At 39.7% G+C, this 14,470-nt stretch overlaps 1 protein-coding gene across 1 annotated transcript; it reads right to left on the bottom strand.

Annotated features, from left to right (window-relative positions):
• Window positions 1-2,771: 2,771 nt before the first annotated feature.
• On the bottom strand, window positions 2,772-14,096 carry LOC308302496 (uncharacterized protein; the record flags this gene model as incomplete). Its single annotated transcript, XM_080746751.1, has 6 exons — window positions 2,772-2,882; window positions 3,425-3,567; window positions 4,210-4,299; window positions 5,238-5,425; window positions 5,785-5,980; window positions 14,042-14,096. 6 exons carry the CDS (start codon window positions 14,094-14,096, stop codon window positions 2,772-2,774), a joined length of 783 nt encoding a protein of 260 aa, XP_080602877.1.
• Window positions 14,097-14,470: the final 374 nt, after the last annotated feature.

Here is a 14,470-nt window from a genome sequence, read left to right as displayed (position 1 = left end):
CACCAGAGATAGAAAATCCATAAAATGGGGGTCCGTAGCCTAATGCATGTCACACTGGAGGAATTCTAGAAATACTGCAGCTTTGCATCAGTCACATGTAATTATGTGTTAAATTGCAAATAATTTTTTATGGCATTATGTACAGAGCCAAAAAAACGGTTTTGGAGATAAATTTAAAACAATCCCAGAGCACCCTCTAGTGGCTGACAAACAGCACTCAGAGCTAAAACAATGTTCAGTTACTCCAGTATTCAGGTGATGCATCCACAGAAGCTTTACGGCATGGGGCATGGAAATGAGAAAGGCTGTGTTTTGCTCACATTTGTAATAATACTGATGCAGTTAAATAACAGTGAACATGTAATGGTAAATGGACTGCATTTAGTCAACATAACTCTTTTCTCCAAAGTGATTTACTTAGGTTATGCATTTCAAATTCACACTCCGATGGCTGAGGAAACCATGCAAGGCACCAACCTGTTCATCAAGATCAAGTAGGGGTTAAAGGACTACTTTGACACATTATTAATATAAAATGTAATGTTTTCAGTAAGTGTATAATTTTAAATTCAGGTAGTGGGTCGCAAATGTGGATAGATTTGATTTTCAAGGTAAAATGCCTGTCCCATCCCGGCTCAGCCCCTAATGTATTCAAACCTTGGTGAACCCCCATCCCACCCAGAACCAGCCCAGGCACACACTCCTCCCAAAAGCAGTACACTGTCACCATTTGCAATAGCTGCCATAGGTTTATTGAAATAACAATTATAAAAAGATAACAGATACAAAATGTTAATGTTACCAAGACATTATCTACAATCCTGGACCAGAATATTCTATTATTCCATAAAAAAAGAAAGTGATGAAATGTTAAACCTGGTGTTAAGTACAGCGCACATATCTAAGATTCATCGAAAAAGAACATTTCATCAAATTCGTCTGATATAAGTGTGCATGCATTGCTGACTTATTACATTTAAGTGAGTAAAAGTACAAGATTGCCATCAACATGTACTCAGTACTCAGTCCCATTTTTTCAAATGCATAAAATGTATAAAAATATTTTGTCACATTACGACACATACTGTCAGTACATAAGTCACATACAGTAAGTACAGTGTAAAGACCATATGATTCAAAGAAACTATAGGATGCCAGGTAAACATCAAAAGTAGCATCATTCTAACTACTAGGAACATTCTATCTAAAAATATATCTATATAAAAAACCATGTGAACAAGTAACCAACATGCTTATATGTTATATTAATACATGTAATATACAACATATAATATCTGCATAGTATGCACTAGCATCTATCAAAAAGGTGACAAGAGTTGATACAGGGAATACTTGAGAGGTGAATTTACAGTGGAAAATGGGGAGTGAGTCTGCAGTTCTTCTGACTGCAATGGCGAGTTTATTCCACAGGTTGAGAGCCAGGAGAGAGAAGAAGAGTCTGGGATATGTAAAGTGTTGTCCTGGGTCCGACAGCCTTCCAATGTTAGCTGATCTACTGAAAGTGAGCAGGAGGGGTTGCAGGGTTGGATCATGCACTGGGTACAGGGATGCCATGTGTTTGGTTGCCTTGTAAGTCATCACCAGTAATTAAGTAAGTTAAATTTGTACTGGGTGCGGGCAGCAATAGGAAGCCAGTTAAGGCAACACAAAAGTGGTGAGCATTTTGGGAGACCAGGCCTGCTGCAGCATTACAATGTACAATTTAGGCATTTAGCAGACGCTCTAAACCCAGAGGGACTTACAATAAGCAAGGTAATACATCAATACATCAACATCAATAAGCAAGGTAATACATCAATACATCAAATCCATAGAACTAGTAATCTAAGAAAGAAAACATAGGTAGACCAAGCACCTATTCAGTAAAAACGTGATATAAAAAAACTTGATATAAAAACCTAAAAAAAAACTAAAAAAATATAACTATCTAAAATGTAAGTGGTTAGGCTACGTAAGTGCTACGGTAAGTGCTATGGGCTAAGATGGAGTCTGAAGAGGTGAGACTTCAGACCAAGGCGGAGGCTAGGGAGTGAGTCTGCTGTTCAGTGCGACTGGGAGTTTATTCCACAGTTTGGTAGCCAGGGGGGGGGCGAATTGTCTAGGATGAGAGGATTTTTGTCCATCTTCTTTTTGGCATTCTTCTGGATCATTTGGAGGATCATTCAGTGAGCATGCCGAGGCCAATAAGGAGGGAGTTGTAAAGGTCAAGCCTGAGACTGAGGCCTGGATACGGTGATGGACAGACTCCTTGGTGAGGAAGGGTTTAATCCTGAGTGCTGTTGTAAAGTGTAAACCTACAGGATAGCTGACTGTCCAGGACAACAACCAGGGTCTTGGCAGTTGGAACAGAACCACAGGGAGTTGTCCATGGAAAAGGAAAGATCCATGCAGTGCACAGGCCATTTCCGTTGGACACCATGGACACAGTCCATGGCGCAGAACTCTACCCATGCAGTCCATCTGTTGCAAAGCTCAGCTGATAGACAGATGTCATCTAAATTCTATTGTGTTTTGCTTTCTTAATAACTTTAGTGTGAGCTCCAATCACAAGTTTACAAGCGTGTTACTGCTGTTCTTAAGGAAGTTAGTGATACTGTGTTGGCCAGTAGAATTAACATCTCCCTTTTCAAGCTCCGCCTCCAGTTCAGTCACTGATGTGTGTCTTGATGGAACCGTCTAACTGGATTTTACACCTAAGCCTTGATGGTCACATCTAAATAAACTAGGGATAAACTAGTGTCTCATTTCCATCAACATGTACTATCCAGGGATGATGAGGTCAGATGGTTTTCTTCAAAAGCTGCATCTGTCTGCTTTGAACTTGACTCCACCATCCTGTTGTTCTCCCCAGCAACTTTTGGCTATTGGAGCAACAAAAGAAAACAATTGATGAGGATGAAGTAATATTATGAATAATATGTTGTTTAATATACTGATAAATACTGTGAATAAATAAGTGCATGGCTTGAAATATCAAAACCATTTCATACAGTATGTATTGTGTGTACTTTGATTGTGTGTGTGTGTGTGTGTGTACTTTGATTGTGTGTACTTTGATTGTGTGTACTTTGATTGTGTGTGTGTGTGTGTGTGTGTGTGTGTGTGTGTGTGTGTGTGTGTGTGTGTGTGTGTGTGTGTGTGTGTGTGTGTGTGTGTGTGTGTGTTGCTGGCTTTTGTTTTTACAGCGACAACTTGGACCTCATATTAACCATAGCATCCTTAAACCTTCATGCATGACTGATCTGACTTCCAAAACTCATCAAATGTCTCATGTGTTTAGTGTGAATTTATTTGAATACATTTCAGTTTTAACTGATGAGTTTGGCATTGGGCAAATGCCCCCCCCCCCCCAGATTATAGACGCTAAGTGGTTAAGAATATGAGATAGTAGCAGGAGACTCACGTTTGGCTGTTGGTGTTTTCTCTTATGTTGCATGTAACGGTAGATGAATCCCATGATTATCAGAACTATTAACACAGACACTGAACCGAAAGCAGCAGATCTCACAGCAGATCTCTCAGCAGATCTCTCAGCAGATCTCACCCCTGGAAACAACAAGCATTTGTCATCATTCTGTGGTGAAAAACATCATGATGAACAAACATGACAACTGCATTGAAAGACCTGGAACCCATTATTACTTTTAACCATTATTTTATGCTTTAACTATTAATAAATAGCAGAAATACAAGCTCTTGTGAGCGAGAATCATGAAAATCATGTCTTTGAATATATTGACCCGATTCTATAAATGTCTCCTAAATCCTAACAGGCTTCTGAAAAACCTATGTTAGCTATGTCAGTGGTGCTCAAACTTTTTCATGCCCCTTAAATGATATGTAGCCTATTTGACCACGGACCCCCATCTAAAAATTATTTCGTTCCCGGGACCACCAGAAGCAACATTTTAGTTACAAATGTTCGCTTTAAAAATACATATATTCAAAGATTCCCATGAATTCTCATTATTTAAAAAAAATAGCAGATCTACAAGCTCGCAGTGGCGTCACTCAGTGCCACGCTGTGGCTTGTACATCTGCTATTTTTATATATAGCTAAGGTATAAAATAATCCAAGGCCAAATGGGTTCAAAACACATTTAGGTGTATAACAATTATTGGTTTATTGCCTATTATACTATCAGAGGTGCAATTACTAGTTAACTGAGTTGTGTAAAAGGCTTTTACCTGGCAGGTCATTGTTTCTGTGCTGTGGATTCAGTGTTGAACGTGGTGCCTCTGTCCTCATGTCGTTGGATGTGGTGGTTGGCTGTGCTTCTGGCCACACATATAAACAGGGTTTTGTTAAAACAAAAGAGGTATAGCTTTAAGTGGCATGAGAACAAAATAAAAAAATATGTCATCATTGTACCTTAGATCTAATAGTTGTTTATGGTCTCCTCATATAAATAGCCTACTGCTTGACAAAGTACACCCTCCTCTGTGTATATTATGACAGGGTGTGTATTAAAGTGTGTACAGTAAATGGTGATTAACTATAGACTCTGATGTGCAGAAACACACACGTCTGATGATTATTGGAAGAAAAAAAAAGGTTGTCTGCCTCGTTACATTGAGACTACTGTATTACTACTGCATGTAGCAGACAACGCATTCACACAACCAGGTTGTACTGTGGTGAAGTTGGGCAAAATCTCTTGCATGTCAACGGGGATGAAACGATTTACATTTTTAAAAAGGGTGCGTAAACCTTTGCACTATCAATTTATAAAGTCCCTGAGTGTGCGCATTTATGGAGTTTTGAAGAGAATAATCATGTCATGTTAAATGAACCACTTAAACCCAATATACTGTACTACATTGACCAGAGTCCCCCAAGGAATCTATACTAGATCCCTCCTTTCTTCCCTCCACACAAAATCTATTTGCTGAAAATAGCATAATCTATAAGCTTTACAACAGTGGTTCTCAAAGTGGATTTCAGGGACTCTCTAGGTTACTTTATGGGGGTCTAAATTGACCCTTACAAGTCTGTAACTTTGACCCATTAGGGTCCATTTGTACACTGGCAAAGTTAAGGGGAGACTTTCAAATGTCAAAGTTTGAGAACCACTGCTTTATAACATGTCACATTGAGACACGTTGTGAGTTTATAGAGCTGCAATTGTTGCCAAACGCTCACCCCAGAACAGGGACACCAGCATTCACGTGGTTCATATTACGTGCCAGGTTCGAGTCTCAGCTCCCGGACTTACCGACAACGACGATGCGTACAACGTGCTCCTTCATTTGACTGTTCAACTTGGGGATGAAGCATCGGTAGCTGCCATCGTCAGAGAGCGTCACGTTGGTCAGTCTCAGCGACGCGTTGCCGTTCGTCAGTCCGTCTCTGGGGAGTGCCGTCCTCCCAAAGTACAGAGGGTTCTTCATGGCGGTCATCTCCCTGCCGTCAGGGATGGGATGGGACCATAATGGTTATTATCGTGATAAAATCATATAATCGTATCGTGGAGATTTAGAATTATCGTGAAATTGACCTCCAATCAATTCACCTTTTATTTGCCGAGCTGCATATCTGGTACCACTTAAACCCTCTATAATTGGTAAAACCGACTTGTAAAGAACTGTCAAGGTTGTTTTTTTTTTTTTACTCTCTACCAAATCTCTTTGCCAAAAAATAGCAAATGTTCCACCCCAGGATAATGGATGTTGGGTATATTTGGAGTATCGCGACAATATCATAAATCACATTTCTTTTGACAGTAATCGTGAGATGAAATGTTCATAAGGTCTCATCCCTACCTGCCGTCTCTGTACAGGTAGACGTACTTCCGCTTGAGGCCGTCCGTGGGGTTGGGTGCGGCCTTCAGGTCGGGCCGGGACCACTCCACCGTCAGGTCTGTCACGTCGCGCGGAGGCACCAGGTAGCAAGGCAGGACCACGTCATCCCCGATCACAGCCACGATAGGCTGGGACGGACCGGCCACAAGAGACTGCCCTGAGTGGTAGAGAATAATAATACATGAGGCATTTTACATACAGATGCCATGAGTATTCATTCATTCATAGAGTGCAATAGGTAGTACATTCAGTAGTATTTTAGTATTTTAGATGCATATGAAATGAATGTACTACTTCATACATAATTCATCAGGTATAGCCTATTCACTAGTATTTTACATTGACCTAAAATGTTGTACCATATTTACCACATAAACTAATCATTCATACTATAGAACAGGTACATTCACATATATATATATGTATATATATACATGTATATACTGTATGTATATATATATATATATATATATATATATATAGGTCTATAATTGCACCTGAATGGACAAATTTACACATACTGTATGTGGACAGAGATAGTTCTATTCTGATATTATTTACGTTGAAAAGTATGTTAGTTGGTGGTGAGACCATGAAGTATTCAATGTTCCCTTGTTGATGGAACAAAGTCTGTCTTTTTGTTATGTATTTAAGACAGGACTAACCTCGCTCTATATTCTGATTGATTTCTTGATTGATTGAATACTTAGCTTAAATAAATGTTTAGGCTAAAAGGATAAGACAGAGGAGGAAAAGAAAATAAGAAAGATCTACACACACACACACACACACACACACACACACACACACACACACACACACACACACAGCTAAGGCAACCATAAAAGGCACCAAACATTGCAAGGACACAATGCAAGGCAGAGCATTAGTCAGGGGATATCTTATAAAGTCCTGGAATAAATTCCTTACCAAGATAATTCTTCAACAATGTGTTTGTTAAAGTGTCTACACATCTCACAGTTTTCCTAGGAGAATCCACAGCTGCTGAAAGTTGGGGTCCCATTAATGTAACTACCGGTATAAAGGAAAAACACATTCCAAATAAATATGCTTTAAGTAGCATGTGAGGGGTCAAACTAGGGGGTTTCATTTCTGAATCATTCCTTGGACTCCTTGAATGGCTCCTACAAAACTGTGAAAAGTGATGACTCATCACTAAACCATGGTTGTGTGGGCAGTTTTTTATCCCAAGGAATGTTTTTGGATTCAGAATCATAGAAAAAACCCTAGTTTGACCCCTCACATGCTATTTAAAGCATATTTATTTTGGTGTGTTTTCCTGTATGACTATTTGTTAATGGGGACCCCAACTTTCAGCAGCTGTCACAGATTCACGGGAAACTGAATTTCAGTCTTTGTTAGATGTGTTACTAGACCCCTTTACAAACAAATTGGTGAAGATTTATTTTTATTTTTTATTTTTGGTAAGGAAATTATTCCAGGATTTGACACTATTTCGGAAGATATCCCCTGACTAATTTGAAAATGTAAAGTTGAAAGCCATTGTGCTTTGTGCTTGTGCGTTTAAAACCTATTGTAGACCTTGTATCTGAACTGTAGGCTACATAGCTACTATGCAAACTGCTAATAATTATTTAATCAATCAAATCATTCAAATGTCTCTGCAAACTAATAAAACATTCAATCAATCAATTGTTTTTATTAGTTTTGAACATGTGAAGCATGCATGTCCTGTTTTAAAGGACAGAACAGAGACTATTGTAAATAACAATACAACTCAATTAAAATACATAGGCAGTGATCATTCATTCATTGAGTTCTTACCTTTAACAAGCGTCAGAAACAGCAGACAAAGCAACGAGACTTTAAAGTTCTGTGTAAAAGTCCAGGTTGAATCCACGTCCATGTAATTCAGTTAAAAAAAGAAAAAAAGAAAAAAAACACAACTTTTCAGTGATCCCTTTCAGTTGTATCTGAAAAATAAATGCCTCGATGTTCACAAGTTCATAACAACTGGTTCACATTGGCTTTGTCTTCTTTTAATAACTTCATAATATAGCTCCTCCTCTGACATGGTGTTGCCTTGTCTGCTTGTTATAAGCGACTTAAGGGCTTCTTTATATTTTATTGTATTATTAGGCTATTATTATTATTTAAACCAGTGGTTGTTCTTAAATAGGCTACTTTGATGTCATGGATAGCCCAAATTAATATGTAGGTCTATTTGTCCCTAATATTAATCCCCATCTGAAAATGTTTTGTGCCAGGGAGCCCTGGCACAAAACATTTTCAGATGGGGATAAATATTATTATTATTATTATTACCATTATTATTATTATTACCCTTATTTTGATTTTCAACACAACTCGTACAGCATGGGCTAGCTCCCTGAGGGAGCTAGCCCATGCTGTACGAGTTGTGTTGAAAATCAAAATCTTCCTAATAGTCCACATTTTGTTTTATGTTTTTTAGAAGCTTGTAGATCTGCTATTCTCAAATATCTGATGTACAGTAGGCTATATAGATTTAAAGTGATCGTGTTAGACTTAGTTATAGCTTCTTTTGGGCTTGTTTTCATAGACCCGATTACTTATTTCTCTCGCAAGATCTGGCGAGAGAGCTTAAGGCAAGACCAAAATTCAGAGTGAACATTTTTAACTCAAATCTTTGTTTCTGTCCCTGGGGGTCCCTGGAACAAAATATATTGATATGGGGTCCGCGGCCAAATACACATAATTGTGGGGGTCCTTGACATGACACAGCTTTGAGAACCATATAGGCCTATAGGCCGATTCTAAATGTCTTCTAAACAGTTTTCTGGGGAAAAACAAACTTTTGTTACACAAGCAAGGACCCCCAAAGTTATATGTATTTGGCCGCGGACCCCCATCTCAAAATATTTTGTTCCAGGGACCCCCAGAAGGACAACGCTCATCCTATGCGCTCGAACCGCGTGGAACAAACTGGAAGTAAACAAACGCGTCGTCATGGTCATTCGTCATGTGTCATGGTTACGTCAACGTCAAAAGCACGTGAATGGGTAGGGTCAGTGACAAGTGACAACATGAGTCATTCTATTGTTTATCTGATCATCAGCAAATAACTCTATGGAAAGTTGTACTCATATGTGTTTTTCTTTAGGTCAATCGATACTAACCTAATACCAATGCCATAAATCATCCCGTATCACATGATTAGCCTAGCCTACTTACTAACTTTGTGCTGCATGACTGCATCAGCCCTGAAACATGACACAGCATCAGCAGTGTAGGCCAGTAGCCTATTAGTTTAAATGTAGGCATATTGCTTTTTTTAAACTGTATTTTTAACTTGAATGTACTTTGAACTATACGTAGCCTATGTATGGTGCTCTATAAATAATTATTATTGTTGTTATTATTATTGTTATTACCCTTACCCTTATTATATTTTTTAAAGTAGGTATATTGAATACTTTATTTTGGTTTACTTAATGTGCAACATTTTTTTTCTCACTCAACAGTAAACAAACAAACCAACATAAAGTTTAAGTGTATAAAGGGTACACATGCACATCTCTAAAGTGACAATTTAAGAACTTTTTAATATCTCTAAAATGACAAATTAAACATTGGCCAAATTGTCAAATATTAGAGGCAGAAATTGAGAAAATAGACAATCTACATGCTCACAGTCACAACGCCTCACAACGCAAGGCATTGTGATTAAGTAGATATGCTATTTTCACAATAGAACCGTGTTATACAAAATGTAATGCCTCAAAGTTGAAAGTTTGAGAACCACTGGTGTAGAGTTTAACAAACGTGAAGGTTTTGAGCCGATTGTCACGTGACATGAGTGAGGACGGATTAACCCCCGCGAGGGCCCCTGGCCTATAATTTTTTAGGGGCCCCCCCCACCCTCCACCTTAACCCCTCTCCCTCCCGACGCGCACTACTTTAAGCCATGATGATCATCCTTGGGCCAAAAAAACACCTGTAGACAACAGAGGAGGGGCCCGCACATTTGTTTTTTAATTAATGTATACATTTCATTTTAGTAAATTGTCAATGACCATGCGGTCCAGTTCCCCCAAGGGCCCCTGAGAGCCAAGGGCCCCTGGCAACTGCCCCACCGGCCCAATGGTTAATACAGCCCACATTAACATGATTGTGTAATAATAATTTACTGATTTTCCCCCTTGAGATAATAAAGGTATCTAATGCATATTATTTGAAGGTGCCTTTCAGGACACTCAAGGTCGCCGTACAAATAAAATAAAAAAGGCCTACACTATCACTGTAGGGCTGTGTAGGCTACTTTATCAACATGATTGTGTACATTTTCAACGCTGCAGTCCTGAACACATATTTTGTTGGGTTTATAGGCCTACGTTTTGTTTGCACGATTGTGGTTACGACTCATTTCTCTATAACACAGTTGTGAACATATCGTATAAGATGCTTTTTTATTTTATTTCAAGGACCCCCATAATTCTGATAATTCTGTACAAATCTGTGTCCATTTGGTTCCATTTGTCCACTCTCGTGGTTTCAGTGAGTTAGAGTCCATTGGAGCCCCCGCAAGGAGTCCAGAGAGTCCCTGTCCTTACACATAAGTAAGCACTAGTACAGGGTTTGATATTTATCAGGCTTTAGGATACATTAGGATACATTAAAAAGCTAAAAGTAGGCCAACAGAAATTAAAGGAGCTATAGTCAACTTTTTCTTGAAAAACGGATGCTAAAATAAAAATAATGTTTTGAAAAAATGATCTTCATATGTGTTTCTATTCAAAAATGACCACAAAAAGCGTAAAGTAATGATAAAATTATCATTTTGGCCATTGTCAGACTGACACTTTGTTTTCATTCTAGTCTATAGACTAGGATGTAAACAAAACCCTTGTAGCGAGACTTCCTCATTCCACACATTACAATGCTACAAGGTTATCAGACAGTCTGGCTGGATGGTCGGCAAAACTGTGGCTAGTGGCTCTACTACACATGGCATGCACAAATGCAAAATATAGGACACCAGGCGTAGACCTTATGTCAACTGTTTGCGACTACTGCGGAAACCTTGCACAATGTAGAGCCTATTAGTCCGTTGTTTTCAATAAAACAACGGACACAATTGCATATCAAATTGATAGGCATAATTAATATAGGAACTATAATAGCAGTGGCTGCATATCAGTGGGGTGTGTGAGAGGTGGTCTTATGTGGGCCTTTGACACATGGGTTACTTGCAACACAAAAAGGGTGAATTCCCCCAATCCAGGAGAAAAACTGGAGAAATTCTGGCGCAGGAAAAATGGTCAAAAACAAGGAGACTCACTCCTTCCAAATCCAGGAGGGTTGGCAGTTATGGTACAAGTGTGCACCAAACATGCACGTTTGTGTGCATAAAATTACCTCTGGGGTTAGGTTGGGGTCATGAGTCAATGGCAGCATTATTTTGGGATTGTTGGCTGAAATGTTTGGGAAATCATGTGCTATGCAGTATGGGACAGGGACACCACACGCACGCACACGCGCACGCACGCGCACACACACACACACACACACACACACACACACACACACACACACACTGACAGAGTGTTGTGATTTGACAGGGCTTTTTTTATTTACATACTGAGAATAAATAATGAACAAAGAGCTGTCAAAGTTTCAAAGTTTTATTTACGTGTACACGGATGAAGAACTCATGCTGGCTCAAGCCAACATGAAAGCGACAGGAAGTCAGGGTAAACACACTTAAGACTACAAAGTGGTTCTCCCTTTCCTCCCAGAGAGAGGAGGAGCAGGGGAGTTTGGGGAGTTTTCTTCTGCAATCTTATCTTCTGCAGGCTCAAAAGCCCATTCATTAAATTTGACCTTGGGCGCAAGTGGGAAACAGGAACCACCACAAGAAAGATTGAACAGTTACCAACTTGTACAATAGAGGATAATAATCATACTGAATACAAGAATAAAGGGGATAGTAGAGTGAGTGTGGACAATTCCATATCAGGTTGGTGCAGTGTTACTGTAAAAGAAACCTTGATGTATAAATATTAGAAATATTAGACTTAATTGTCGAATGTAATGAACTATAAATGATCTATAAATGAGAATTCTTTCAAAAGCTCTTAAAATAAAAGTAATTGTACAATAGAATTGTTAAAATCGTAATTGTGTCCTATACCAACATTAACCCATTTTGGACAGGAACCCCCTTTGGGGTTCTTTTTGCTATGTACAGTAGCCTATATAGAAACATTCTTTTGTAATCTTTGGAGTAAATTTGAAGAAAAAAATCACACCTTGTGAACTGAGTGGTGGTCAAATAAAAAGAGTCAAATAAAAAGAGTCAAATACATGGATTGCAAGGTTGCTCACGGACGGACGGACGGACGGACGGACGGACGGACGGACGGAGTTCAACTATTATTTGTTTATTATTATTTTGACCTGCTTTAAGAAACTCGGCTAATGATGGATGGGTGGACGCATTGTGATAGTACATTACCTCTTTGTGTCAGAAAAAGCATCTGTGGTAGGCCTAGCCTACTTTCTGGTCAGGGGAAAAAACGTTGTGCGTGCTGTTGCAGCCACCCAGTCGAGGATATTTGTGTGTTATAGTGTGTGTGTGTGTGTGTGTGTGTGTGTGTGTGTGTGTGTGTGTGTGTGTGTGTGTGTGTGTGTGTGTGTGTGTGTGTGTGTGTGCGTGCGTGCCCTCCTTGCTGTGTGTGTGTGTGTGTGTGTGTGTGTGTGTGTGTGTGTGTGTGTGTGCGTGCCCTCCTTGCTACGTGTGTGTGTGTGTCTACAGTGTGTGTGTGTGTGTGTGTGAGAGAGAGAGAGAGAGGGTTGAGTCTGCCTGCTCAATAGCGCCCCTCCTTTAACGTGTGAGTGTGTTTGTGGTCTGTGTGTGTGGTCAGGAGAGGTATGGCAGGCGACAGACATACACGGCCAGCCAGCCAATAACATTGTGAAAGCGAATTACAGGAGTGGCGGAGACCACCACTCAAAAACGTTCTGGATTTAGAAGGCGTTTATAGAATCGTCCTCAGTCCTAAATGGGTTAAACAGCAGGTATTGTTGAAGCCCACACAAGACTTTGTGTCTGGGGTAGCTCGGTTTTGAGCATTCGGATCGGAAACACAAAGTCATGGGTTTGATCCCGGGCACCGCCAACTCAGCGTATGAGTAGCATGGCTTTGGTGCGACAAGTCGTGCTGTAATTACTGGATGCTGATGGTAGGGGTAGCCTTCACCTCAGCTATAGAGATGATAGACTCCTGCATTCTCAGCTGATAGCGACAATAAGCCCCTCTGACCTACTTACAAGTTTACTTATAAGACTTTAAAGTAATTTCAAACTTTTTTAGTCATTTTCAATTTAAAGAAAGTGGGTGAAACTTGTTTTTGATCAATCTCCTATCATTTGACGTTTTCAGGAATCTCCTATCATTTGATGTTTTCAGGAAAGGAAATAAGAATAGCCTAAAGACGCAAAGAAGGAACGAGAAGGAAAGGGAAAACAGTTCAACTAATGTGGGGAAAATGAGTTGTGAGTTCATCACACGCTCATTAAGTTACAAGCTACATGTGAAATGACACCAGATTGGAGATGAGTCAGCATTTGCTTGTCTCTACAGCATTCCAATCTCTCTCCTTTCCTCATCTAGTTACTTGAGTTCAGGCATTGTGAACCTTAATGTGTTTGGTTGACTTGGGTTGCAACAGTGACCTTTCAATCTGTCTCATGAGATCCCCAACCAGACTAAATGATGCATGCATCATAAGACCGTCTGCAAAAAAGCTGCTGGGTGTTAAAGGCCATGCAATTTAATAATAAATCAGAGAGAAAGAGAGTGTAGAAGCGTACCTCTTCTCTTGGGGAAGTACCAATACTTAATATGTCATCAGATTGGGAAGCAATGGAGAACGAGACAGATGTAGCAGAGTGAACCAGTCAGCTTTATTCACTCAGTAGAAACAAAGACAATTATACTTGAGACAGAAAAGATAGCATTCGCAGATAGAGCATTGCAGTTATAAGCTAACCCTAGTGGACACAATACCGAATTCCTTCTCCAAAAGTCCTCCGTCCGCCCTTCCTATACAGTGGGAGTATTCATTATTTATTGGTTGCTGAACATTTCACAAACAGTTACCATTGGTCCGTGATGTTTTTCGATGTGACCTCATCCGACGCCCATCGTTCCCTTATCTGACCCCCTAGGAATGTCCTACGTGTACCCCCTACTGTGTAACCAGTCTTGTCCGGTTCTCTGGAAGATACCTGGAGGATGCCCAACCATGCTACCTCAACCCCGTGGAGCCCTGAGTATACTGTTACCTCAAGTCCTGGGGATTCTGGGAATTTCCACTGTCTCAGCCTGTCACACTGCTAGGCCTAGTATGACTTTGCACTTTGCTGCAGCCTGTACAGTATATGTGGGGAGCACAAGACTGGCTTCTCGTACAAGAGAACCATTGAAAATAGTAAAAGGTGCTCCTGGATCAAACGGCTTTATCAAAAGACATTTAGATAAACAAAAATGGGGGATCTGGGCGCTCAAAGATAAAAAGAGGGAACAGCCTTTATTATGCCAATATGTTTTGACATTATTAGAATAATTATAATAGTAATAAAGGCTGAAATAATATAATATTTAGGCCTTCATTACTAATA

The sequence above is a fragment of the Nannobrachium achirus genome (assembly GCF_963921795.1).
Source record: "Nannobrachium achirus genome assembly, chromosome: 17".
Lineage (NCBI taxonomy): Eukaryota > Metazoa > Chordata > Actinopteri > Myctophiformes > Myctophidae > Nannobrachium > Nannobrachium achirus.
This window is presented reverse-complemented; position numbering and strand designations above follow the sequence as displayed.